This window comes from Callorhinus ursinus, unplaced genomic scaffold (assembly GCF_003265705.2).
Source record: "Callorhinus ursinus isolate GAN/ISIS: 27379988/994484 unplaced genomic scaffold, GSC_fseal_2.0 scaffold18, whole genome shotgun sequence".
Lineage (NCBI taxonomy): Eukaryota > Metazoa > Chordata > Mammalia > Carnivora > Otariidae > Callorhinus > Callorhinus ursinus.
Window position 1 is genome coordinate 31,619,463 of NW_027397080.1, and position 24,108 is coordinate 31,643,570.

Sequence of the window (24,108 nt, forward strand, 5' to 3'; positions counted from 1 at the left end):
GGCACCCTTCAACTTGATGTACCACACGGGAACCTGGAGTGCCCCCTCCCCACCCCCCTTCACTGGGTGACCCCCAGCCTCTGCCTGCTCATTCCTTGAGGCCCAGATGTAGTGCTTCTTCTTCCAGGAAACTTCTCTGGACCCCAGACTCAGGCGCCCTGTGATCACTCTCATACCCCATATTGTAATTGCCCGTTTGCTCCTCGGCTCCCCGGCGAGGGCAGGTACTCGGAAGTCAGTGCGGATTTGCTGAATGAACGCATGAATGAATGGTCTGCAACCCTGCCCCATGGCTGCCTGACTTCTCCCCCATCCCATCCATCCTAGATGGGGTCCAGGTACAGCATTTGCTTTGGAGTCTTGGTGCTTGTTTCTCTGTTTCACCTTATCCTACAAGCTTGTCCTGATGCCTTCCATGTATTTTCAGAAGTTCCTCTGCCTTCCTGACGAGGGAGGAGCCTCAGCCACACCTGTTAGTCTGGGCCCAGGCGGGGCGATCTCGGGTGCTGGCATGAAGCTTGCAGCTTCCTCCAATGCCTAGACGGTGGGCTTTGGGCAGGCAGGCCCCTGTGGGTCTCATTAACTGTTCTGTCCCCAGCACAGGGCTCAGTGAAGACTGTATTGCTTGAATAAACAACTGGGGCATTCTCACTGTTGGCAAGAAGAGAGCCCACCCCTGGCGGAAACCTGCTTCATTTCTGGGGCTAAAGGGGATGCACGGCTCCTGTTGAAATCTTGGGGGCTGTGGCTCACAGAGAGGGCCCCCGGGGGCCAATATGGCCGTGCAGCCTGCTCACCCCACCAGGCCTTGTCCTCTGGTAGACTCAGGGCTATGTGCTCTCTGCCCTGCTTTTTTGGAACACCAGATACCAGTGCCCAGGGCCTCCCCAGGACAGATTTCCAGGGAGGACGCACACGGGGATCATGTTACTGTTTGGGCTTTTGCTTTGCAGTTTTACAGACTTGAGAAGGCTGTCCAAGTCAGCTGCTCCCCAGGGCAGAGTAGAGCTCCAGCTTCCCTCTGAGGCAGACCTTACTTCCCATGGGAAAACCAGCTTGTTGACCTGAGCCCTCTGTTCATTCCAGGTGGATGTATGATGTCATTGTCCTCAGAGCAGATCTTCAGGACGTCGCTGCCCCGGGGTGACCCGTGGGTTTTCCCCTCTGCTTTCCATCCTGGTGTGGTCTCTTAGCTCCAGACCAGAGTTGAACCAGCTGGCTCCATGGTGGGTGGGGGACCCTCCCATAGGACCTCCTGCAGTGCCTCTCTGGGCAGGGGTGTTCAGCCAAGTCCAGAACCTCTGGAGGCCCTGATGGCATCCCCAGGCAGACTTCCAAGTTCATGGTCACTCATCCTCCCTGGAGATTTGCCCTGTTTACCAACAGGGAGAAAGGGCAGCCAGCACACATCCCATCTGAGCCCGCTCAGCTCTGCACCTCTTAGCAGGCCTCTTGGCCTCAGCTGGAGGCTGGGGAGCCCAAGGCTTCTCTGATGTTCTGACCCCAGGGGGCCGGGTGGGGGAGGCTCCTCAACCGCTGCTCTTCTCCACACCTCCCGGCACTTGTACAACCTGTGATGCTAGAATGTGGCCAATCGAAAGCATCCCATCCTTCCAGAGAGAGACAGACGGAGAGAAGAGGACGTCTCATAGCCTCCGGGTCCCGGACCAGTAGCTCGCTGCAGGCAGGCGATCGCCCTGGACACGGCCTCGGCTCTCTCTCCCTCCCCTCGTTCAGTCCATCAGCGAGTCCTGGTCCCTCCACTTGTCTCCATCTCCCCTGCCACCGCTCTAGGCCAAGCTGCCAGGCTTTCTCACCTAGAATCTTGCTGCAGGCAACCTCAGGCCACCCGAGACCTACCTGCTCCTGCCGGGATGGTATCAGGGGGCCACATTCCAAAGCCCCCACCTGAAACTGGTGGGAATACGTTGCCCCGGGAACTCCCCTCCTGAAGTCAGGAAAGATCACCTCTCTGCCTGCTTCCTACGGTTTCCCTGTTTCTGTTCTTCCTACCAGCAATCTGTTCTCCCACACATCCAGAATCATCTTTTAAAGACATAATTTAGATCACATCACTTCCCTACTTAAAACTAATGGCTTCCCATTGCAAGTGAAACCAAATCACACTCCTTCCTGTGACTCAGAAGGATGGACATGGGCTGGTCCCCTCTTTCTTCTCCAGCCCTGCTGTGTTCGGCTCCCCCCACCTGTTCCACTCTCCCTTCAACTTGCTTGGTGATTTCTTTGTCTCCTTGTTTCTTTTGGTCTCTTGCAGTAAAATGTAAGCTCCATGAGAGCTGGGCACAGGTCTGTCCTGATCAGCTCTTCATGCCCAGTGCCAAGGTCAGTGCCTGTCATGGTACATCCACTCAACCATTTGTTCAATGAATTGCTTCAAAACGCAGTGCACTTGCCCACCTCGTGTTGAATTTCCCCCCTTGCCTTTGGTGACCTCCCAGGAATCCAGGGTGGGGCTGTCCCGCCTGCCAAGTCTTCTAGTTGGTGGCTTCTCCTGTCTCCTCCTGAGCCCAGGGGGGCCTTTCCTAAAGTCCCAGGTCTTCTGTCACCACCCTTTCATCCTGAGCTCAGTGCCCTGACTTGGTTGTCTCTCTCCTGTGCTTGGAGCACCACTGAGATCTTGTAGGGCGCAGACTCCATGCTGCGTGTGTTCTGTGGCCACTGACGGTGGGGGACCGTGTTCCTGGTCAGGGTCTGGTCTCCTCATCAGGGTGCCAGGCTCGTGAGCACCTTCATGAATTGAGCCTGTGAACCAAGTGCTTCCTGGACCTTCCTTCCCCTCTGCTCTCACCTGTCTGAGAGCTGGTTTTTCAGATGTCGAAATGGAGGCCCTGAGAGATCAAGTACGGAGCTGAAGTCACCAGATGGTAACTGGTTGATCTGGGATGTGCCGTGATGCGACTGGTCCAGCACCCAGGATGCGCCAGGCCCCGGCCTGGGACATTGTCCAGAGGGCATGCAAAGGCCAGTCTTTTTTGTGGAGGGGTCAGATAACCTAGGACAGGCAAGGTCTGGGTCCTCAGCCAGGCAAGAACCAGGTACAGGAAGTGGCTTCCATTTATAGGCCAGGAGAGTCCTGTTCCAGCAGCAGGTGGTGAGTGGACAGTGTGATAACACGCTGCCCTCGCCCCCTACCCCCCTGGAGTAGAGGTGGTGGGGAGTGGTGGCTGCGTTAGCCACGCAGCCCTGAGCCGTGCTAGGCTGACCCAGCCTGGGCTGGCATCCTGAGGGCTGTGCTCCAGACCAAGCGGGGCTGCCGGGAGCAAAGGAGGCTAAGTGGGTCCTCTGGAGCTGGCCAGGCAGTGATGGGGGCAGAGCCAGTAGGGGAGGCCACCACGGGCACCATCCCTGGCTCCCTGAGATATTTGTGGTGAAGGAGATGCTGAATTCATGTAGGGGCTGAACCCGTGAACCCAGTTCTGGAGCATTCTGCTCTGGGCGGGGGGGTGGGGGGTGGGGGGGGTGGCTGCACAGGGAAAGGAGAGAGAGAAGGAAGAACGTTCCATGTAAATCCAGGAACCCCAGGCTGGAGGGATGGTGTAGGGGGAGGCAGAGAGCTGGGGTGGCCCAAGGCCCCTGTCCCTACTTGTCTTCCCCAACCCTCAGCCTCCACAGGGAGCACGCTCTCCTTTTGTAGACCCCTGGCTTCGGATAACACGGGGTAGGGCTCTCTCTCCATTCATTGCCTGGGCAAGCTGGACAGCTAATGTCAGCCAAAGGGTCTTCCCAGCACCAGCGCAGGGAGCGGAAAACAAGAACCCTAGAAACAGATTCCTTCACAACTACTGATCTCCTTCTTGTGATGTGCCGGGGGGGGGGGGGAACACCTCGTGACCAGGAAAGACACAGATCCTGACCACAGGGAGCTGGCAGGCCAGAGGTCAAGGAGTCGAGCAGACAGGGACATCAAGCTAAGCAGATGACGATGAGGGAGGGAGGGTGAAGGTCAGAGCCCAGGGACAGCAGAGGGCTCTTGCCCCTGAAACTGGCAGCAAATTATGTGCACGTGCCTTTTTCTGGGTGCAGGGTAGATGGCTTCACATTCTCAAGGGAGTTTATGCAGATTATTCTTAGTTTGACGACCCCCCCCCCCCCCCCCCCGCTGCCACTAGGCCTTCTCCATCCCCCTCCGAGCTGCTCAGTGCCCCGGGGCACTGACCCTGTCGGCCACATGGCCTGGGCTCGCTCTTGCTCTCGCTCTCCTGGCTTCTGGTGGTCTGGAACTGTGGGAGGCACGGGCCAGAGGAGGGAGGGCTGCCTGGTCACTCTGACGCCAGATGTGGCTCCTCTCGAGCCCCTTCCCCTGCCTGGCTCTCCCCACCAACTCCAGGAACCTTTCAGGTTGAGGGTGGTTCTAGCTTCCTGCTGTGCCCAGTCCTGGGTGCGTCAGCCTGGCTTACTGGCTGTCCAAACAGTCCATCATCATCGCTTCAAAATCCCAGCTGAGCAGGCCTTGTAGCCCTGTCTGACGTGAGCTCCATGAGCCTAAACTGATGACATTATACCAGTTGGTCTGGGGCCCCTCCATCCCAGCAGAGGACACCGAGGCTCAGAGTAACGACGCGACTTGTCCCAGGTGGCTCCCAGGCTGACCCTCCATGCAGCACTCCTGGGGCCCCCGCACCCATGGTGGGGGCCAGTCTCCTCACCTGGGCAGTAGCAGCGCAGAACCCCGGGCTGAATCAAGGACGCAGGCACTGAGATCTGGTCAAACAGGCAGCTGTAGTTATTGCTGGCTTCTTGCCATGGGCCTGTGATGAGAACCTTCACTCCTCCCTGGAGAGGACAGAGGAGAGGAATGTCAGCCACAGAGCGAGGGAGGGAGGGACGGGAAGCGGGCTTTCCAGGGTGCCCCCATCCCACGTGCGTGGTGAACGTGCACACTCCTGGACTCCAATATGCCCTGACTTTCGAGAACCGCTGTTTCAGGATGGCGGCAGGAAGACCAAGCCTCTGGGCAGGGGTGGGGGTGGGGGGTGGGGGGAACCCCGCATGTTCCTTGCCTTCCTCAGTTGGCATCCAGCATGGTGACCAGCGGTTCTGACCCCTGACCCTCTCCTACGTAACTTTCAGTTTTAGGCAGAAGGCAGCACAGAGTTGTTCAAACCTTTTCAGCACAAGATGCACCTGAGAACCAGCCGGGCAGGAGCCCTGGAGGGAAGGGGAAGGGAGGGAGGGAGCTTTTTCTGTCATTTACTTGTGGACAGTTTTCGGGAACCCCTAGTTTTGAAAACAGGCCTGAGCATGTTAGTGTCACCCCAGGGATGGGGAGTTCTGGTGGGGAAATGGTGAGAGCTGTAGGATCCCCAGGGTGTAGTAGGGATGATGGGAGAGGGGGCAGGGATGAGAAAGGCTGCAGAAGCAAAATGGGGAAGAGGGCTCAGAGTGGGAGGTGGAGATTGTCCTGAGCGGGACAGGGGCTTAGAGCTGGGGGCTGGGGATGCTGGCCTCTCTGGCTCTCCTTGGGTGGGCCACCCCAGGCTCCAGCCACCTTTCCCAGCAGGGGGCCCAGGAGCTGCGCAGGACAGGGTGGAGAGTGCCACCTAGTGTCCAGGCTGCAGAAAACCGAGCAGCATACCTACTTGAGGGGGAGGGCAGAGGGGTGAGGGGAGCAGGCCCCCCTTTCCCCACCTCTCCAGGCCAGAGAGGCCAGACCTCAGCTCTCCCGCTCCTGGCCCTTGCCAGAGACACTCTCCTGCCCAGTCACCAGTTCTTGCGCGGACTCTCCTTGGCACTGGCCCCCCCCCTCTACCGTGGAGGGACCCCCAGCCACAACACAAGGCTAACTCCCGGGCTGCCCGCAATGCTTGTGGAACCCAGACCTGGACCAGGGCTGGCCTTGGGCATCAACAGCAGGAGGGGTTGTTTCCAGGGATGAGGTGAAGGAGGCTCTCCCACAGCCCAGCAGTGGAAGGGCTCTCCCGGAGGAGCAGGCATTCCACCTGTGCTCTTGGATGGGATGGGATGGTTTGGGAGAAGTCACTTTACTGCTAGACAACCAAAGGTGGGGGACAGTGGAGATATCTCAGGCCCGGAGGCCTGCTTCTGTCCCTCAGTAGCTGTGTGTCCTCAGCCAAATGGCCCAACCTCTCTGGTGGCCCTGCTGGCCTTAACATTCCTTGGTGCTGATATATGGCTCCATAGGGAGATTTGGAGCTGTGGCAGGACCGAGGCCGGCATTCCTGGGCCCACGGGCTGGGGGTGCTGGCTGGGAAGTGTGCCGCACGGTACAGGTAGAACCACAGGCCAGCCCAGGGCACGATCCTCCCTGGATCCTAGGAAGAGGAAGAGCAGTGGCTTCAAAAAGCCACAGACAGTTACCATGTGAGAAAAAAGGAAACAAACAATAACCCCAGTCAAGAGCCGCTGGTATGGAGCTAGGGCCGCTGTGAGGAACAAAGAACTGTAGAAATGACTGGGGAACATCAGGACCTTCTCCATGGAAACCACTGTAGGATGGGCTCAGCATCCATCCGTTCAGGGGATGGTTCCCATGGCAACGCTGGCCTGGCTGGCTCTAATTGCAGCTTCCTCTGCCTGGTGCAGCAAGCTGTCAGTGCAGGCAGATGACGCAGAGGGCTTGGGGGAGGGGAGGGGCTGACAAATGCCATCTGAGGTCTGTGCCCTGGGAGCCCTGAGATAAAGGACCCAGATTTCTGATGCACCCAGGGCAGATCCTGGGGGCACGCACGTGCATGTGTGTGTGCGTATGTGCTGGTGGCTAGCTGCAGCTGCAGGGGAAGGCAGGGAGAGAGCATCTGGGAGGTGGGAGGGAGGGACACTCCCAGAAGAGACAGCAAGGTGGCCTGGCCTTAGCTTTCCGGCAGTGGATTTTAGAGCCCGGCCAGTTTGGCTCAAGCTCATGTTTCCAGCCTAAGAAGCATCCCCGAGCCTAGGTGTCTTGCTACCGGTGTTGCTATGTATCTTGCTTGGCAGAGCGTGGCTAGAACCGAGCTCTTGGCACCGTCGGCAAGGAGGGCAAGGGGCAGATGTACCAGCCAGGGGGCTGTGAGGGGGCGAGAGTGTCTCTGGAAGGGGAACCCAGGAGGGGGCGGCCCGTGCTGCTGGACTGGGGACGGTGGCCCGGCGGCTGGGGGGGAGGAGGTTGGTGAGGAGGAAGTGGCTGGTCAGAGCCGCTGCGGCCTCAACAGAGGCCTCACCATGTGGCCACTGGGCTGCAAAGGGACCAGCTGAGTGGCATCTGTGCATTTTCCAAATCAAATTGAATTTGAGTTGCTTTTGTTTTCTGGAAGCATCCAGGGCTTCTGGAAAACCAGGGCTGGACGCTCCCTCTCGGAGGTGCACAGACCCACATTCTTTCCTGCTCCCGTGCTGCCCTCGCGTGGCAGGCTGCTGAACTGACTATCCCTGAGGTACAGTTTGGGGACCTGCCGCTACTGGGGTACAGAACAGGGGACGAGGTCTGCTAATAGCCCCTCGCCAGTGCCTCCAGGCCCATGGAGGCCAGACGGCGCCTGGACCCCTGCCGGGGGGGGCCCTGTGCACACAGACTGAGGCTGGGGAAAGAGACCTCCTCTCCTCGGCCTCCAGTTCCCGTGGGACTCAGGCTCTCGGGGGGGGGGGGGGGCTCCAAGGGTCCTGAGGGCCAAACCCCCCAGGCCTAGGACCTGCAGGGCCTTGAGGCCACGCCTCTCGGCCATTTACAGATAAGGAAACTGAGGCCCAGGGAGCCAAGTCTCCCAGTTGACCTCTTGCTACACCCCTCTCCCTGTCCCTTTGAGTTGCTTTCTTAAGCCCTGGGTGAGGGGGGCAGGCTGCTGGGCGGAGCTGACCTTTCACCTGGGGTGAGGGGTGAAACATGGTGGGTGCTATGAGGATGCCCCTGAGCTCAGTATTGCTGACATGGTCAACCTGAGCCATGCCAAGTGTAGGCCTGGTCAGAATCTTCCGGAGTCTTGGGGGAGGAGCCCATGGAGATGGATGGAAGAGGCGGCTGCTGCCCAAGTACTTTACTGGGTCCTTAACAACCAGCCCTCGAGATAAGAGCTATCACTGCACGTTTTAGAGACAAGAAAGGCAGCTACCTTGCCCCAGGTCACCAGCTAGTAAGCGTGGGGCGCACACTGGCCCCAGCCCCATGCTCCTCAGCACATGGGGTGGCGGCCTCTGGGCCCCCGCTAAACACGCCGCACAAGGACACAGTGCGGGGCAGAAGCTGCTCTGTCCAGACCCCCGCCGTCTTTCCAGGACCCCTTGAATGAAGCCTGGGCCACTGGCTGAGCTGATGTGGCACCTTCCTGAGAGCTGGGAACATTTGTGCCTGATTTTTATCTGTGCTTTGCCATAAAAGAAGGAGGAGAGGGAGTAATGAGCCTTCTGGTCGGAGTTGTAACCAGGGGGCCCATAATCCAGGTGACTTCCCCAAGGTCGTAAGCGCTCAACCAGTGAGCAGGAGGCACAAGGAACTGCTTTGTGGGGCCTCGGTGCCCCAGCCACGGCAGCAGGACGGGAAAAGGACCCCGATGGGCCGCGAGCTGTGACAGCCACAGGACACAAACAATATTCGCTGATTACTTACTACGGACAAATAAAATACTTTACCAAACATGCCCGGCGCTCCTCCTTGTCCCGAGGAGGGGACTCTTGTCACCCCCGTTTTATAGGTGAGGAAACTGAGTCACAGAGAGCTGAAGTCATGGCAGAGCCCGACTGACACCCGGGCATCTCCCATAAGATGTGCTCCACCCGTGGGTCGCGCTGTCCCCTTCACCAGGGCCCAAGGGAGCCTTCGAAGCAGAGACTGGCTCCGTGAAGCAGTTCACTTCTCGGGGTACCCTGTTGGTCTGGTCCCGACTCGGGCATCATCCCGGGGAGCCCCTCAATCACCCAGGTCTGTCATGTGCACAGGCTTTGGCCTGCACCTCTGCACTGCCTATACCTGAAGACCTTTGGTGGAGTATGTTTTCCTGTCTTAAGCGACCCTGGGAGAGCCACGGTCTTTCAGGAGCACCCTTCCCTTGGTAATACGGGACGGGAGCCCCTAACCCCAGCGTCCAGGGGATGTGGCAGTGGAACCAAGGGACTTGAGAACAGCCATCTCCCTGGGAGAAAGGGCTGATCTGGGCCCCCCCGGGGTGATTGTGCTGCTCCCCAAGCACTGGCAGGTGGGCTGGGCAGAGTTCGGGAGCGTGTGCCCCAATGTGCAGCAGGGCAGGAGGGAAAGCTCGGGCCCCTTGGCCCCCTTCCTGTGCCGTTCTACCTCCGAGAAAAAGCCAAGGTTTCTTCTTTAAACCTTGAGCCACTGGGGCAAGACCTGGGTTTTCCTGCAGCCCTGGGCTTGGGAACAACCAGAGGTCGGGGGCCGGGGAGCCCACAGGTGGGACATCCTGGGTCATGTAACATGCCTTTGATTTTGCAGAGGCTGGATTTACCCATGATATTTTCATGGATGACTCTGGAAGGAAGCTGTACCCTTCCTCTCACAGTGGATGGGAATTTGTGTATGTTTTTTTTTGTTTAGTGAAGCAAATCAAGAGTAATGGATATGGATGGCCTATGGTGGTGATTTTTGAATTTTGTTTTGTTTTTGCAGCCCTAGGACATTTTTTTCAAAAAAAAAAAAAAAAAGGCAGAGCAAAACCTAGCTGGAATGTTAATACATAATCAGCCAGGTTCTGGCAGGAGTGGGAGGGGCGCGGCCCGGCCCCCAGGAGACCCTTGACTTTCAAGCTACTTGCTTCAGTGAAGTCTGGGAACCACTGCTTGAGAAAGGCCATGGGGACAGAGAAAGGGGACAACTTTGTAGGGTCCAGAGCTTCATCCAAAGGGCAGCCCCATGCAAATGAGCTTCTCTGGGCTGCACGCTGGTGGGCAGGCGGGGGAGGACAGCGCTGCAGCAGCTTACCTCCGGGTAAGACCACTCGGGGGAGTAGTCGGTCACCATGAACACCCGTCCACTCTGCTGCAGCATCCCCAGCGTGCCCTGCGCCGGGGTGGCGGAGACCACCTCAGCCACGTGCATGTAGGCCATGGTGCTGGCCCCGCCCTCGGCACTGCTCAGCTGCAGGCTCCCCTGCTGGGGGCTGCAGCAGGGGATGCACATTTCCGCCTGGGCGAAGGGGGCGCGGGCCCCGTCCTCTGACTGGGAGAGTGCCGCGCCGTCCCCCGACACCAGCTGGTGCCCGTAGATGGTGCCGCTGCCCCCCTCCACAGAGATGAAGTCGTTGATCAGGTCGGAGAATTGGTTGCTGAAGGAGATGTCAAAGTGGTCCAGGCTGAGCTCCATGTTGGAGGCGTTGCCGAGGCCAGGCTGGGCCACGGGGTAGAGTCCCTGCACCACGTTCCCCGGGAGGATGGGGACCCCGCCGGCGCTGCGGATCACCCCCGTGGTCTCGGGCTGCAGGTAGTGCTCGGAGCTACAGGCCTGCAGCTCCCCAGACTTGATCAGGCCCTCGCCCCCTTCGGCCACCTGCGAGGTCTCCATGGTGACCTCCCCTTCGGCAGCCATGGCCTGGAAATTGGCCTGGAACTGCATGAGGTGGAGGGACGAAGTGGACTCTATCCTTGTCTCCACGTGGCCGCTACAGGAGCTGGTTTGGGATGAGGCCTCCGTTTTCACTGTGGGCATCACAAAGGTGCCCCCGGAGTCGCTCAGGCTGCTGTGGGCGTTCTGCTCGATGGGGAGGGGCTTGCTGGCGTCCTGCAGGAAGAAGCTCGGGGAAGGGGTCTGGTGGACGTGGGGGCTGTGGCCCGTCTGGCTGAAGCTGGACGTGTAGTCCTTGTTGGAGTCTATTGCACTGAAGTCCATCTGCTCCAGGGTGGTGCTGGGACTCAGGCCGCCACCCGACGGCAGGAGGCTGGAGCCGGCGGTCAGGGTGAGGGAGCTGGATGCCGCGGCCGCCGCCGAGGAGGAGTACGCTTCTTTGGCCATCTGCTGCTCGAAAGAGGTGTCCTCGGTCTTAATCTCCTTGGTGAGGACGGTGGTGAAGCTGAAGCCCCTCTCCACTGGTGGCGAGTGCCGGACGTTGGTGCTGACCATCTCCGCCTTCAGGCCTCCGCCCCCGTACGTCTGGCCCTGCTTTGGGTTATTGAGGAAACAGTCAGGGTCAAAGTTCATGGTGGTCTCTGGAATCTTCCGGCCACCATCGAGGGTGGTGGAGAGGACCAGCTCTTCGGACACGTTGGTGGGCAGCATCGACAGGCTCTCCGAGCTGCCCGTGGTGGGGAAGGCGAACTTGTGGCCGTCGGAACTCACGGCCAGGACGAGGCCCTGAGAGGCGTCGGGCGAGAGGAGATGGTGGTTGGGGCCGGTGGTGGGGGACATGGTGTACACGGCCTCGTTGGTGACCTCAGACATAAACACCGTGGCGCTCTGGGACAAGCTCCCCATCACGGAGGCCACAGCCATGCTGGACACGCCGGTGACCACGGGGCTGTCCACCATGTCCGGGTCGCTGTTGAGCCCGCTGCTGATGGACACGGGGGAGCTCTGGGTGGTGTCAGGCACCTCCACCTGGTTGGTGGAGGAGACCTCCGTGCTGTTCTGGTGCAGGAGCACGGGCTTGGCCACCTTGCCGTTCCTCTTCTCGCGGCTCGAGCCCCTGCTGTGGCTGTGCTCATGTTTGCCCTCGGACACGTCGTTGTGCTGCACCTCCGAGTGACTCCCGGAGCCCCCCGTCCGCGGCTCGACCTTCGGCGAGATGATACGGTGTTTGGCACTGTTGCACTTGTGGTGCACGCTGCTGCCCGCTCCTGTGGAGATCAGAGGCACACCATGCACACACACGCACGCGCACGCACACGCGCGCGTGCGTACAGAGAGAGTCAGAGCCGCGGCTGCGGTGGATCCTGCCTCTGAGCCGCTGGGGGCTGGCTGAGCCCAGCCCGGGAGCCCATTGAGCCCTGGGGCTGGCGCGTAACCCACACTGGAGAGCCCGAGCTTACCGACCCCCATCCCTGGGGGCTCGCACGTGCTCTGCGGAGCCATCCTCCAGACCAGAGGGGCTTTTTCCTGGAGGTGCATGTACTACGACTAACAATACTACTAATGGTGCCTCAGGACATAGGTGGTTGGGAAGGAGAAGGTGGAGGGTCGGTCATCCTCCAGGAAAATGCTTTCCACCTTCAGAGACAGATACCTCCCCCAAACTTTCCATGCCTGTGCAGGCTGCACAGCAGTTTTTTGGGGATAGGGGGTTGGAGAGCTATGTTCACTCTCTGGATTAGCTCTCAGGCCCCAGGACCAAAGAGGGTTCTAGACTTTGCTCCAGAGGCAGAAAGGCATCTGCCCATCTCCCCCATGTGGCCAGCCTGGGCCTGTCCTCAACTCTTCGTGGGTCAAAATCCCTTTAAGACCCAAGCAAAGAGAGAGCCCTAAACCCCCAGATCAGTGGCAGAGAGGGAGAAAGCCCTAGGCCAAGGGCTTCTGAACTCTGGCCAGTCTCCCCTGGGCTCCGCGCATGAGGCCCCCCCGCACACAGCGACCAGGTCGGCTCTTCTCTTTTCTCTCCCTTCTGCCATTATTTTCATTCCATCTGATGAAGGTCACTTCACTTTTGATAAAAGGGTGAATTCTCCCCTGAGCCTAGTCCGGCCTCGCCACCATGATTCCTAAATGCATGAAGACTTCACAGAGAAGTGACATGACGTCTAATGGAAGTATCTAATTAAGGCAGAGAAGGAGGTGGACAATGCACATTTCTAAGAGCAAATACCATTATCAGAAAAACAGACACATTAGGACAGGGAGTGTGGGACACTTTATATTCTTGGAGGAGACAGAGGTTAAAGAGAGAGGTTTAGCTTGAGTGGTCCCATTGACTTGGGGCTGACCTCCCTGAAAAGCCCATGTCAGCCCTGTGCCCGGGCCCCTGGGCTTCCTGCTGACCGATACCCAAGATGGGGCCTGGAGGGTACATGCTATGTGTAGACGAGGCCTGGAGCCCCAGCCCCATGCACTCCCCAACTCTGCTGCCCCCATCCCCGGAGGGAGCTGCCTCTCTGGGAACTGCTCTCTCCTGCCCCAAGTGGGCTTCCCCACCAGCCCCACGGGGCAGGATGAGGGTGAGTCTGTCTTGGGTGCTGTCCTGCCCTGTCTCCTGGCTCCTGGCCGACCCCACTCGGCTCAGTGGACAGCAAGGCTACCCCTGCAGAGGGGAGCCACCCACTGTCGGGCAGGGCCCCCTCCGCCCGTTTGCACCACCCGCCCCCACAGGGGGGCCCTGCTCACCCAAGCTGCCAGTGCAGAGGCAGTTGTGGGTCCGAGGCTGTGGCTTGGTCTGGTGGCTGTCGAGGATCTGCTGCACCAACTGCTCCACGGAGAAGCCTGAGCTGCTGTTTCCATTGCTGCAGGTCCACTTGATGCCATGGACTAGGGGGAGAGAGAGGCCGAGGGGGTCAGAGGTCATGGGGTGCAGGGGCAGGGCCCGGGGGGCTGGGACCTGGGCCCTCTCAGAACATAACTCCTTCTCTGCTGGGAGGCTGGCTCTAGGGGGGACCTGATGCACATGAGGGGGTAGACAGAGGATGGGGTGGGGGGCCAGGCTGCTCCATCAGACCCCCACTCCCACTGGGAGCTCCATGCTCTTCCTCTGCCTCCCCTCCTCCCTTCCTTACAGCGCAGCCCGGGGAGCGGACGGCCTAGAGATTTGCTTCTGTTTTCCCAAAGTCCAAGTGCCCAAGAGTGGCTCTTCAAGGGGCCCCGGAGTGGAGGAGAAGGGAGCGGGGACTGGGAGGGAGCTGGGGCAGGCCTCTGAGGCCCCCCCCCAGACTGTAGGTAGTGGAGATTCAGAGAGGAGTTGGAGGCTGTGTGCCGGGGTGGATGCCCAACCCTGGAGGGGAGCTTCTGTGTCTCATTCTCACCAGACTTCTCGGCCTCGAGGGGCTGCAGGCTAGGCTGCGGGGGGGAGAGGGGGAGAACTGAAGGGCCCACATGACCTGGCCAGTGGATGCCCACTGAGGACCGGCCACCTGCGTGGCCAGCCCCGGGACCTCTGTTGTCCCTGCTGTTGGGGTGGATCCACAGAATGGCTGAGGGTGGGCTCCCCACCTGCCCGGCAGGACAGGGACTGAAAGTCTAAAATAAGCTGACTTGCCCACGGGGCCTGTGGGCTGATAGAGGTGTCACGCCCACTCGTTCCATGGTCCTCCGCTGGAGCTGACCTGGCGGGCACGCCAGGCACGCGGCCCAGCCCCGCTCTCTCTGGTGGCTCTAGGGGGCTAGGTTCCAGAGGCAATGAGTCCCTAGCCCTGGGGCTGGGGGCCAGGCCCCGGGGCTCTAGGAGGGACCCAGCTTGCTGTGAAACGGGGACGGTGGGAACAGGTGGTCTGGGAAGAGAAGCAGGGTGGGGTCACGCTGGGGAGAGGCCGGTGGCTTTGTCAATGCAAGGACGCTGTCCTTTCTCCTCTGGAGGAGCTTCTCTCACAGGCCTCCAGGGAAAGAACATCACCATGCCGCAGGCCTGCCCCCACGCTGTGAGGCTCCGGAAGGCAGCCGCACGGGGAGAGGGTCCACACAGCGGGGAGGAGCTGGGACAGATTCATATCTGGACGCGAGTCCGGATTTCAGGCTTGCTGTGTGAATGTGGGCAAGTCGCTAAACCTGTCCGAGTCTCGGTGCCCTCACCTGTGAAATGGGAACTGAATAGTCTCCGCCTCGCAGGGCGGCCGGGGGGAAACCCCATCTACCTGCCTTGTACTTCGTGTGTGCACAACAAAGGACAGCTGTTGTCCTGACGGTCACGGGTGGTGATGGGGATGAGCATGTGCAATGCTGGCCTCAGCCCACGGCCTGTCCGCGCCGGGGGATCTGGGCTTGGGGAACGAAGCTGCTCGCTGTGCCAGCCACCGGTGGCTCTGCCTTGGAGTCCCGTGGAGAGAGCTCCACGGCCATTGGCCATCGTTCCTGGTCAACTCCTTTATGTAGGACTTCAGTGCTTTTTCAAAGAAACCGTCTCGCGTGTGGCTGGTGATGTGCTGGGAGTCCTGGTGGGCGCTGCTTCCTTCTCCTCGCATCTGCCCCAGGGGTTGGTCCTGTTCCGATGAGGCCTGTGGCCCTGCTCCCAGAGGAGAGGGTCCTGGCTTCCGGTGCGTCAGCAGGAGGGGATGCGGGCTGCTGCCCAGTGGTTTCTGTCCCTGCGCTGGCTGAGCTGCCTGGATGGGAAGTCGTGTCTGCTGTGTGATGGGCCTGTGCAGGGGGTGGTGGGGTGGTTTCCAGACCACCTTCTTCCACCTTGGGATCCCTTGGGGAGCGGTCTGGCAGCCCCGCGACGACACCTGCATTCCCGCTGGCTCAGGCCCCATCTTGTCCTCGGCAGCCGAAAGGCAAGGCCCAGGCCAGGGGTTTGCAGATCTCACTAAAGCTATGGAGAATTTACTCAAATAAACCTCCTCCTGGAAGCCCAATATGGAAGACGGGATAACAGCAGAAGGGGCCTGGTCAAGGCAGGAGTGAAGGCGGGGGTCCACTTGGCTGAGGACCCGTTCTGGGCTCCTCATTTTGTAGAGAAGGAAGCAGAGGCTTGGGGGGGGGGTGCAGGGTTTGAGGACCCCCTCCCCTTGCGCCATACAGCTGCACATGCAGATGGCGTGTCCCAGCCCCTGCCCTGGGGTGGTGCCAGGCTTTCTTTTTTAAAGCTCCCCAGGAGTTCCTCGTGGGCAGTCAGGATGGCAAACACACAGCTCTGTCCTAAGCCTGAATTCTGCAGGTCACTGCAAATCTGGGAGCCCACCATTGCCGCTCCTTCCTACAGGGGACTCTGAGCGGATGCCCGTTGCAAAGCCAGACCAAGGCGTTCTCAGGAAAACCCCCATCTGGGTTTGAACTTGGCTCTCTGGAGAGAAGAGCACTGGACCTCCCCACAGGGCAGCCCACTTCTGGCTTCTGGCCACATGGCCACTCCTTGCCCGATGGTCTGGGTCTTGGGGTGGGTGGGCTGTTGAATCCCCCGAGTGGCAGGTGCCTCTGCTGGAGTCCTCCGGCCTTTCTGACCAGAGCCCCCCCACCCCCCCCACCGCTGACAGCTGCCGCCCACTCTGGGCTTACTCTCCAGCCCTGCCAAGTGGGCCCCCTGCCTGCATTCTTTCTGCCCCTTGCTCTCTCCTCTTTTCTGTTATGAAGGTTATAAAATGAAAACCCAGTGAAGGGTGACAGATTGCAAGCAGAGAATTTCTGGATGCTTAATGCAAATTACCTACTGTCTTGGCACATTCAATATGCAGATTGTGTCCCTCCCCCTCGGGTGGGGGTGGGGAAAGAAGCCCCCTTCTCTGAGCTGGTGAGTTGTTAGTACTGAATATCAAATACTATCAAGACGGCGTTTAACATGTCATGCTCTGCTTCCCGACACGTAATGAATCAGCGGGAAAGGAGCTTTCAATGGGAAAAGAGCATTTTATGAAGGGAAGGTTAATACACACGTGCGCTGGCCGGCTGTCCCCTCCCACCCCCCCACCCCCTGCCCTTTGCAAAAGCAGCAAAAGGGACACTGCATTAAAAATACACTTGATTAAATGTAAGGTCATGACTTGGGGTGTGTGGGGGAAGCACAGAAAGAGAAAAGGAAATTCCCAGAAGAATAGCCTCCTGGTGGCTCTGCGTCATGTTTGTCCCCTCTGTTTGCCAGGTCTTGGTGGAGGGCACCTGGCTCCTAACTCCCAGGCCAGAGTCGGCTACCTCAAATAGGAGGAGCCCAATTTGTGCCCAGTCCCAGGGAGGGGGGGCCTCCCCACAGCAACCTAGGCACAGCCTTGGGCGGTGGTCCCAGGAAGGCTGGGCAGGGGCAAGTACCATGGGGGGAGAAGGCAGGGGTGGGTGGGCCAAGCCTGCTCCCTCACAGGCCGGTGTAGGCCACGAGTTCCCAGGAGGGCCCCACTTTCCACTGGAAACTGGGGTATGCAGGTGCTCCCGTGGGCCCTGAGCAGTCCCGCAGCTGCCCTGCCCGCCCCCCGCCCCCGGCTCTGGCTGGGCTGCCCAGAGATGCCCTGCATGAGGACTGGCTGGCACAGCAGAGGCTGGGGTGCCTGTTGCAGGAACTCCCAGCCCACTCCAGCGCTGACCTGGCCCGTATGCGACACTTACCCTAATTACCACCCAGGACGAGGCAGCTATAATCCCACTAATATGAATAATCAAAATGAAATCAATGACAACAGCATGTGGGCCATGCTTTGGAGAGTATCTTCTGATGAACAATTTACCCAAGAGGTGGCCAACCACCGTGAAGAGAGTCACTGGGCTCTGGGAGAGGGGGCTGGGGATGGGGTGGGGGCTCACTGTCTCCTGGGGCTGGGTTATGGTTGCTCGGGTCCAGCCGTGTGGCGGTGACAGGGGTGGGGTGGGGGGGAGCTTTGGCGATGCAGGCTAGGCCTGAACCCAGGTGGACTTCCCTGTCACCCTCTGTGTGGACAGAATTGTGTGCCCCCAGATTCTTAGGTTGAAGCCCTAACCCCAAGGTGACTGTGTCTGGAGATAGGGCCTTTCAGGAGGTGCCAGGTTAAATGAGGTCATAAGGGTGGGGCCCTGATCCAACAGGACTCGTGTTCTTGTAAGAAAAGGAAGAGACACGGGGCGTGTGTGTGCACACGGAGATTAATTCCCATGGTTGAAATTCCCAGGTCTGTGCTGTTCTGTAGTGGTGGCCCCGGCCGACTCCCGCTCCCCATCCTCCCTCCGCCCCAGGCTTACTGGCTGGAGCCCTAGGAGCCCCAGGAGAGAGTCGCCCGCCCTCTGTACCCCACACTTGGTGTGTGCATGTGTGTGTGTGCACATTCTAGAGGCCCTGAGATCAGGGACGTTCCAGAACCTAGCACTGTGCTTGGTTCTTTATTTGTTGACTATTGACTACATTGCAAATATTCTCTGTCCCCTCTGGAGCATTTATGGTGGACAGGGCATTGGGCAGTGGTTCTCTGGGGTCCCAGAAGCAGTATAACCGCCTGGGATCCTGCTAGAAATGCACATCCCCATGCCTTACCCAGATCGACTGAATAAGAAATTCTGTCCATGGGGCTCAGATCTGGGTCCTAACAAGCCCTCCAGGGGATTTGATTCTGGCTCAAGTTTGAGACCCACCAGTCTAGAGATTATGTCTCTAATCCCTCAACAATCCTTGGAGGAAGAATTATCATCCCAATTCTTTACTATGAGGACACGGCAGGAAAGTTACATGACTTGCCCAAGGTCACACAGCAGGTGAGTGGGGGTGGGATGGGCTGCAGGGTCTAGCTCTTCCCACTAAGCCACCTGCCTGCCATGGCCTCCCCAGCCCGCATCCCTCCAGGGACTGAGGAAGGGCTGGAAGGTGAATTAGTGGGTGGAGGAGGGACAGCTACCCCATCAGGAGGCTGAGAGCTCCCTACACTCACAGCTGGACTCACTTCACTCATGAGGGACAGGCTGTCTGATTTCCCAGGGGGTGACCATGCAGGGGAGCCCGGAACCTGGGGCAGGGCCAGGTGCTGTCCCCGAGCCCCCTGCCCATCCTGACCCTGGAGGGTGCTAGCTGCCTCAGAAGGGCCAGGGGGGCAGCCAGGCAGGGCCACCAGCCCAGGGCAGGGAGTCGGGGGCAGGACCTCGAGACGGACCTGCTCTTGGAAGACTGGATGCCAGCGAGAGAGGGAGGAAGGCCTGTGCGAAGAGCTCGTCCTGGTGTCCACACCTGGGCTGCCGGGGGCCCCGGAGGCCTGCTTGGCCCCTGTTCTCTCGGCAGACTGGGGTGTGTTTGGGGGAAATTTCCACAAAAGACAGGGAGCTCAAGGAAAGCCTCCTCCCAGAGAAGGTGGGATTTGTGGGGGCAGAGTTTGGGTCTGAGATAGGGCTTCCTCACCTGGCTTTCCAGTCACTGGGGGTGGGGCAGGGAGGAGACCCACTGACTGAGTCAGCGACCAGGGGCGCATTGGTGGCCTCCTCCTGGGTGCCTGCAGAAGCCACAAATGTCCATTCCCGCCATGGCTGCCCTAAACAGTGGTGGAACTTAGGACAGTTTAGGGCGAATTTCTCAGCTCAGTGTCCCAGCTAGCCGTATGGGAAGAAGAGCTGGGGGAGGCGGGGCCAGGCTGGGGTTGGGGGACACGCTAGCCTGAGGTCAGGGGTGAGCCTCTGCAGCTCTTTTCCTCACGCACATGTGATCTCGGGAGGGTCTTTGATTTCTCTTGGCCTCAGTTTGCTCATGTGTAAAATGGGTGCTTCACCGGACTGCATGTTTCCCAAGGGACTTTACAGACAGCTAGTGGGGCCCACCCCCAGGATTCTGATTCGATGGTGTCCGTAGGAGCTCTGAGGCAGGCCAGGGCCGAGGACCTGGAGCTAGACCCCCTTTCTGTTCTGAAACATTGTGCCTGGAACAGTTTGGTGAGGAGCTGGACAGAGTCAGAAAGGAGAGCTCCGAGAGCTCACCCCTTGCCCCACGGTGGCTCCGGAAGGCTGGTGAGAACTAGCCACCTGTCCGTCTTTGCTCTGCAGGGCAGAAACTTCTAGAGGTGTGACAGGGCATCCTGGCTGGAGCTTGGGTCACTACAGTAACCATACAGGTGGTGCCTACTGGAACCGGCATTTGGCTTTCTCTGCACGGAAGAGAAAGCAGGTGACACGCGTAATATTGGTGACAAAGATAATCACCTCCCCTCCCCCCCCCCCACCGAACACGAGGCCTGTGGTGGGGGGTGGGCAGTCCCTTCCTCCTTCCCCATCAGCCTGGACTCATCCAGGACTCCTGCCCAGGTCCTCAACCCTCAGTCACGACCTATAAATGAGGTGGCCATGTGACCTGCTGTCCAGACGGGTCACCTTGGGAGACTGACGGGGGCACTGGGATCATCTGGCTGCACCACGGTATGAACTGGGCTGCTCCCGGGCAGCCCTGGACCTGTGGGCACCCTACCTAGGAAACACATGACAGAGGCAGGTGGGAGGGGGCCTGCCACGTGCCTCCTGCGTGAATGAGCCCCGTTGGATCCCGCGAGTTGTTGACACTAAGGCTGTCTCCATGGCAACAAGGTCAATGGGAACCGGCAACCACCAGTTTCATCTTGACTGTGTTCTTGTTGACAGGAATAAAGGCCCTGCTTCTGGTTTCTGGGTTCAGCTGGATAAAATTTTCATTAGATTTGACTTCCCAGGTCCAGACACCCACATGCTATTCCGTCTCCCTCAACTCTGTTCTCCTGTGGGTCCTGAGGACGTTTCCAGAAATCTCATTTTGAGGAGGGCAGAGGCTGCGTGGGGACAGGGTGGTGTACGTGCGCAGGGACGCAAGTGCGGGGTCCCCAGGGAGCTTGCAGTTCCCGGTTCTGGAAGTCGGGGGGTGTGGGGCATCATCTTCTGGGCGGGGGGCCCACCTCGTTCCAATAGTACACATGCCACGGAGAAAGGCCGAGGGCCTGAGAACGGAACACGTCTGGCAGGTGGGAGGGGCCTGGGACCTGGGGGGCGAGGGCACCCACCCGACCGGGAGCCGTATAGGCACGCGTTCCCCGCGCCGGGCGCCTGGCCTCCCAGGCCGGCTCCTAGGGTCCCAGTGACGTACAAAGCTGGGTGTTTCCCTGCTAAGTGGGCCCAGGATGCGACATCGTGGAGTCGGTCAGTTGGAGGCTCTCAGAATCTCCTCCCAGTTTGCTAAGTGGCATTGTTGCTGAGGCAGGGAATTCTTTGCGCCCTAGTAAGAGCGGGAATGTGCTGGGAGCTCTGGTTGTCTAGTGATGTCCGAAGCTCAGGCGGCCGGGAGAGAAGCTCCAGCTGTTGTCCCACACCCAGGGGGCCACGGGGGCTCTGGAATCTTCTCCCCCCCCCGTTCAGGCTTCATGGCAGACCATCCCCCAAGGCCCCACTCAGCGGCAGAGACAGCAGGAGGGACCCCCTGTCTGAGCAGCCCCTCCAGGCCCCTGGCAGTGGGGGCAGGGGGCCACGTGGGACTCTGGACAGTTGCCATCTTGCTTCTTTCAAGCCTCTGGGCTTGTAAGGGTCCTGGAATCGGATGTCTCCTCCTCAGGTCTGGAGGTGGTACCTGCATGCTGGGAGGCAGGCGGCACTCAGGTAGCTGCCTCTTGGCTCCTAACCGTGTGGACCAGAACCTTCGATATTCAAAGAGAAGCTGAGACTCTGGAGATTTTAATATTGTCAGCTCTGGGTGGCAGTCAGGCACGGAGTGTGGGTGGGGCTGCGGTGTCCTCCACAGCAGCCCAGGGACGCAATCCATCAGAGCTCATCGAATTAGGGGATGCTTAAGACAGAGCTGGGCATTCTGTAACAGCAGGGGGTGCGTGGCGCCCAAGCAGCCGAGGAGAGACGGGAAATCAAAAGAAGCATTTCTCTTTCAGTTTTCCTACTTGGGGGCCACATCAGCCAAATACAATTTAGCCCGAGGGAGCACACTTGCAAAGCAAGCCTGGTCCTGTGAGCAGGAAAAGGAAGCCAGCCCAGACCGACTCACCCCTGATGCCCACTGCCTGCTCTCCTCTGTGCCAGGGCGGGAGGTGCCAGGAAGGCGCGCTGGCAGAAGCTGGGGACATAAGGGGACCCACTCTGCCTGCTTCCCATGCCAGGAGCTCCTAACCACAGGGACAAGCAAACCAGGGCAGGAAAATCTTCTCTGGGCCCTTCTGTACTGTTTTCCCTTCCCCCAGTGATGCCACAGCCTGTGGACCCCGGCAGGGAGCAGGGCAGAACCTTCCGCCTCTCACGAGTTCCGGCCACTGACGAGTGCCTCTGCTCTTAGGGGCAGAGCTGCCGTCCCAGGCCCTGGGCCAGCCGTGGGGACACAGATGTGCTCCTCTTCGTGGCACACCGTGTTTCTCACGAGTTCAAGTCAATAATGTCTGCAAGACCCCATTATGTGCCTGGCTCTAATGTGAAACATTTAACCCAAGGAAACTTCTAGGGGAGCAAATCTTAACCCGGAGTCTATGGGGAGACTTCACGGGGCCGATTACACACATGATTCTTGGTGCGTGTCCCACGTGGCTCGGAGAACCATCTGACACTCAAAGAGGCCTGTGGCCCCAGAAGGGTGCTGACCCTGATCTCCACCACAGGGCTCGTGGTGGGCCAGGAGCCTGCCTTTGATCGATCTGCCCAGGCCGTTGTTTCACTGTGGACCGTAGCTCCCAGCACAGAGCCAACATCTCTGCCAGGCTTTGTGGGCCTCAGAGCTCTGGGTGGGGTGCCACAGCTGCTCAGGCTCCCCTGAGCCCCAGGGGTGGGCAGCCTGGCCATGCCCGAGCTCGCTCCTGACTCCTGGTCCCTGGCTCCTATCCTGGGTGTAACTTTAGAGGGGGACACTGGAAAGTGCTTCCAAGCGAATATTTCTCACCAGAAAGAAACCCTCCAACAGATTTCCCTTCCTGGCTGTAGCCCCCCCCCCCCCATCATGGTGCCCCTGCCTGCAGCTACGTGCCTTTGGGACTTGCTTTGCTAACTGCCTCTTACCACCCACAGACTCTGGCCAAGACTCGGGAGACGCCTTCCTTGTCAGGCTGGCGCTGCAGCCCCCTTGGTCTTGCACCAGCTGGCTGATGTCTGATCAGGATAGACTGAGAGAGGAAAGGTAGTAGATGTGCCTCTCCCTGAGGCCCCCTTCCGCTTGTTCCAGCCGCAGCCCGAGCCCAGGCCTCCGGGATCACAGAGCAGGCCCCTGCTGGCCTCTCACCACATCCCAGACCCCAGGTCCACAGGCAGGGGTGGCCCAATGCCCCACATCCCCCCACTGCTGCGGACACCGGCCTCGGAGAGAGTCCGGCTCCTGCAGCCTGCAGAGGGCTCACACCTCTGAGCCGCTCTGCCGCTACTGGCCACCAGGTGGCGCTAATCGACCAGGAACGGGGTTCCGTGCAGGGCCGGAAAGGAAAGCCTTTGTTGATTTTACTTCTTGATATTCTATAATCACCAGGATTACAATCTAAGCAAAAAAGCAAAACAAATAAACACAGCCCCTCTTACTGGATCTTTGGTCTTTGTCTGGAAAATTATGAGAAAACAACAGATGCATTGACTATACTAGCAAGCCTTGGGTGCTGCACTGGGCTGGGCAGGGCAGACAGGGGGAGAAAGGGGTGGGGGGCTCTGGACACTGAGGGTTCCGTTGGCTTCAAGTGGGGGTGGCTGAGGAGCTCCTGGGAGACATGGTGCCTGCTGATGAGCCCACTCCCCTCCAGCCTCTCTGCCACATCAGCTACTTCCAGCAACGTGGGGTTCCCTGCCTCCAGGCACCCTGGCCTTACTGCACATGTGTGGGTGCAGGCCCTGGGGCTATGCAGGCTCCCCAGCCAGCCCTCCTGTTTTCCCACCCACAGGTCTCAGGACCCTGGGAAGGCAGTCCGAGTAGAGCCAAGCCCAGAGGGAGCTGGTGGAACCGCCAGATGATCTCTGGGGCCATGGAGGTCGGCAGGAAGGTCTGGCCTTGCTCAGCGATGCAGGACCACCTGGTCAGCCCGCGTGCTCCAAGAGGAGCCCCTGGGCTGGACAGCTGGGGCACAATCCCTTTCCGGGAAGGGCTGTGAACACAGCTTAAAATTCATGCCCTCATCCTTCACTCTGGATGGCATCACCTCTTCTACTGCTAGCTGGGAAGTGGCTGGCATGCCTGTCCCCTCCCAGGCTGCCAAGGAACGGGGCCAGGCCGAAAGCCACGGATGCTTAGAGGAGGGGATCCCTCCAAGGGCCCCGTCTGACTTCCTGCAGGCTCAAGTAGAGCCAAGAGTGGAAGGTCCGGGGCACGGCGGTTCAGAGCCACTGTGGTTCTGGGCAGCCAAGGATCACCGAGCACGTTTCCCACCAGCAGGACTGTGGCACAGAGCTCCGTGGCATTCCTCTCCACTCAAAGTTGACCCGGGACGACAGAACCCCACCTGCCCAGTCCCTTGCTCACGCTATGGTGGTTTGCTGGTCCAAAGCTGGTTCAAGACCAGCTGCACTGGAACAGACCCCAGAAGTTCCAGGATGAGACGTACTCAGCTGTAGATCACATTCACTTGAATTCTATAAGCTCCAACCCTCAGATGAGGCCCAAGACAATCATGCTCAGACTCTGACCTAAGACAAGTGATTCTCAGCTGAGGCCCCACAGGGACACCCCAGGCTGAGCTCAGCTCCACTTGGCTCTGAACGACTCACACATGGAACCCTATTCCCCCAAAGTA

General features: G+C 59.4%; 1 protein-coding gene across 12 annotated transcripts in view; it reads right to left on the reverse strand.

Moving 5' to 3' along the window:
- Positions 1-24,108, reverse strand: part of CAMTA1 (calmodulin binding transcription activator 1) — an 868,902-nt gene that overhangs the window by 77,412 nt on the left and 767,382 nt on the right. For 11 of the 12 annotated variants that reach the window (XM_073903391.1, XM_073903394.1, XM_073903390.1 and 8 more), the window contains exons 8-10: positions 13,208-13,348; positions 9,884-11,730; positions 4,668-4,794 (exon numbers count right to left, since the gene is read on the reverse strand). In XM_073903391.1, the coding sequence (XP_073759492.1) occupies positions 4,668-4,794; positions 9,884-11,730; positions 13,208-13,348 (2,115 nt within the window). Of the gene's footprint in view, positions 1-1,860; positions 1,997-4,667; positions 4,795-9,883; positions 11,731-13,207; positions 13,349-24,108 lie in introns of those variants that run through there. The other variant, XM_073903399.1, reaches the window with a different exon arrangement.